The sequence below is a fragment of the Calidris pugnax genome, unplaced genomic scaffold, assembly GCF_001431845.1.
Source record: "Calidris pugnax isolate Ruff unplaced genomic scaffold, ASM143184v1 scaffold94, whole genome shotgun sequence".
In the NCBI taxonomy this organism is placed as follows: Eukaryota; Metazoa; Chordata; class Aves; order Charadriiformes; family Scolopacidae; genus Calidris; species Calidris pugnax.
Genome location: NW_015090822.1, coordinates 256,826 through 258,986, shown reverse-complemented (window position 1 = coordinate 258,986; position 2,161 = coordinate 256,826). Strand labels below are relative to the sequence as shown.

The following is a 2,161-nucleotide window of genomic DNA, read 5'->3' as shown; positions in this document are numbered from 1 at the left end:
CCCCCCCGACCCCCAAATCCCTGCCTGGTGTCGGGCAGAGGAGCCGGAGCAGTTCGGGATGGACCCACAGAAGCTGCTCTGCCGGGCACGGAGCCCCCCCGGGGCACAGCGATGCTGCTTGAAGGGTGCCCCCCAAGGCACCCCCCCCCGAGGGAGCAGGGGGCCCTGTCCCCGCCGGTCTCAGCCCCACGGAGGGGGCAGGACCCCCAGGATCAGGTCCTGCTTCTGTCTCGGGGGTGCCAGGAGGTGCTGGAGAATGGATGCTGGCGAGTGGGTGCCCGGGGGGGACGAGGACCACCTGGGGGGGGGAGAGGGGCGTGTCGGGGGACGCGAGGCGGTGGAGGTGCCCACAGGATGTCGAGCCATCCCTCCTAACGCCAGGAACCCGCCCTGGTGGGGGGGCTCCTGCCGACGGTCCATCCCAGCCCCGTGCCCCTCTGCTGCAGCAGCCCTCGGCAAAGCCCCCTCCCCGTCCCGGCGGTGGGGCGGTGGGCAGAGCCGGGCATCGGGGTCTTGCTCTGCTTCACCCCCCGCCACCATCCTTCCCACCCCCGGCACCGGCCCTGCGGGCAGCATCCCCCTCCGCCTGCAGCACAGAGGGAGGGCGAGCCACAACCCACCCCGGCGCGTGCCCCTCTGCTGCAGCAGCCCTCGGCAAAGCCCCCTCCCCGTCCCGGCGGTGGGGCGGTGGGCAGAGCCGGGCATCGGGGTCTTGCTCTGCTTCACCCCCCGCCACCATCCTTCCCACCCCCGGCACCGGCCCTGCGGGCAGCATCCCCCTCCGCCTGCAGCACAGAGGGAGGGCGAGCCACAACCCACCCCAGTGTTAACTCTGAAGCCTAAGGATGGCTGGTGACCAGCGGCATTGCTGATTCTCTTCCACCAAAGCCTCCGGCGATTTATTCCAGCTCATCCCCCCCTCCACAGCCGCTGGCTCAGCTCCACCACCTCCCTCTTCGCCGAGTCCTCGGCAGCGCTCCCGGCCGGGCCGCGGCGAGCAGCCCCTGCCAGGCTGCCCCGCCAGCGCAGCAAGGGGGTCCTGCGCCGCCAGCTGACACCCCCGCAGTGCCCCCTCCCTCCCCACACGGGCCCAGCCCTGCACCCCGGGCACCTCCGGGGACAGGATGGGGCAGGAGGTGTTTCCAGATGTTTCGGACCGGTGCACATCTGCATGGAAAGTTCCAGGCGGGGGAGGAGGGGCGAGGCAGCAGCAGCAGGCAACGGTTGCCTGGCAACGGGGACCACGTCTCCGTGGCGATGTGGCACCTGTCGGCTGGGCTGATGCCACGGCTGCCATGGCGACACGGAGGGATGCTCCGGCAAGACCCCCCGAGACCCCCCTCAGCAGCTCTCCCCGAGCTCCCTGGGGCCACCCGGGGCTGGGGACGGCCCCTGGGGGAGACACAGGCACCAGGAGGGGGGTCAGGGGCTGCCCCCGCCCCCCCATACACTCACTGAGCGGCCGCTGGCCCTCGCTGTAAGAGCCGGGGGGCATGGCGGGGCGGGGGGCAGCCACCCCCGTGCCCCCGTCCCAGCCCGCTCCCTCCCTCGGCAGATGCCCGACTACAAGCGTGCCACCCTGCAGGAGGACGAGGGGCCGGAGCCGGCGGGGGACGGCAGCGCCTCTCCCGACAGCGTGGAGGTGAGGTCTGCCCCGGCCCTGCCATCCCTCCCCTCCCCGTCCTCCTCGGCCCCCTCCTCGCCCGCAGCCGGGTGGGCAGCGGGAGCGGGGCCGGGAGCCCAGCCAGCCTTGGCCGTCCCCGGGGATGTGCTGGGAGGCGGCCAAATTGCGGCAGAGAAGGGGACAGGGACATTGTCCTTTCTTGTGGCGGGGGGGGGGCACCAGCATCCCCCACACCAGCTCACCGGGGCTGGTGCCCCGGGCACCCACGAGGGATGCCCCAACAGCAGAGCCAGGCAGGGGGGAGGAAAGGGCTGGGTGGGGGGTGGCAAGGTCGGGGTTCCCTCTGCGGTGCGATGGAGGGTCCTGCTGCTGCCCAGGTGGGGTTTCGGAAGGGCCCGGGGCCGCTGCTGGCCCGCCTGGCCTCCCGCAGCCAGCTGGAGCTGCTGCTCTGCGCCGTCGCCATCGCCCTGGCCCTGCTGCTCGCCGTCGCCATCGTCGCTCTGGCCATCCAGTACCGCAGAGGTAGGGAGGGGGGGA

General features: G+C 72.8%; 1 protein-coding gene across 1 annotated transcript in view; it reads left to right on the top strand.

Annotated features, from left to right (window-relative positions):
* The first annotated feature begins 754 nt into the window (after window positions 1-754).
* The window catches only part of LOC106886719 (endothelin-converting enzyme 2-like), a 6,650-nt gene continuing 5,243 nt past the window's right edge, over window positions 755-2,161 (top strand). The window contains exons 1-3 of the mRNA XM_014939890.1: window positions 755-1,477; window positions 1,556-1,642; window positions 2,002-2,146. Coding sequence (XP_014795376.1) covers window positions 1,556-1,642; window positions 2,002-2,146 — 232 coding nt within the window. The 5' untranslated portion in view covers window positions 755-1,477. The remainder of the gene's footprint in view (window positions 1,478-1,555; window positions 1,643-2,001; window positions 2,147-2,161) is intronic.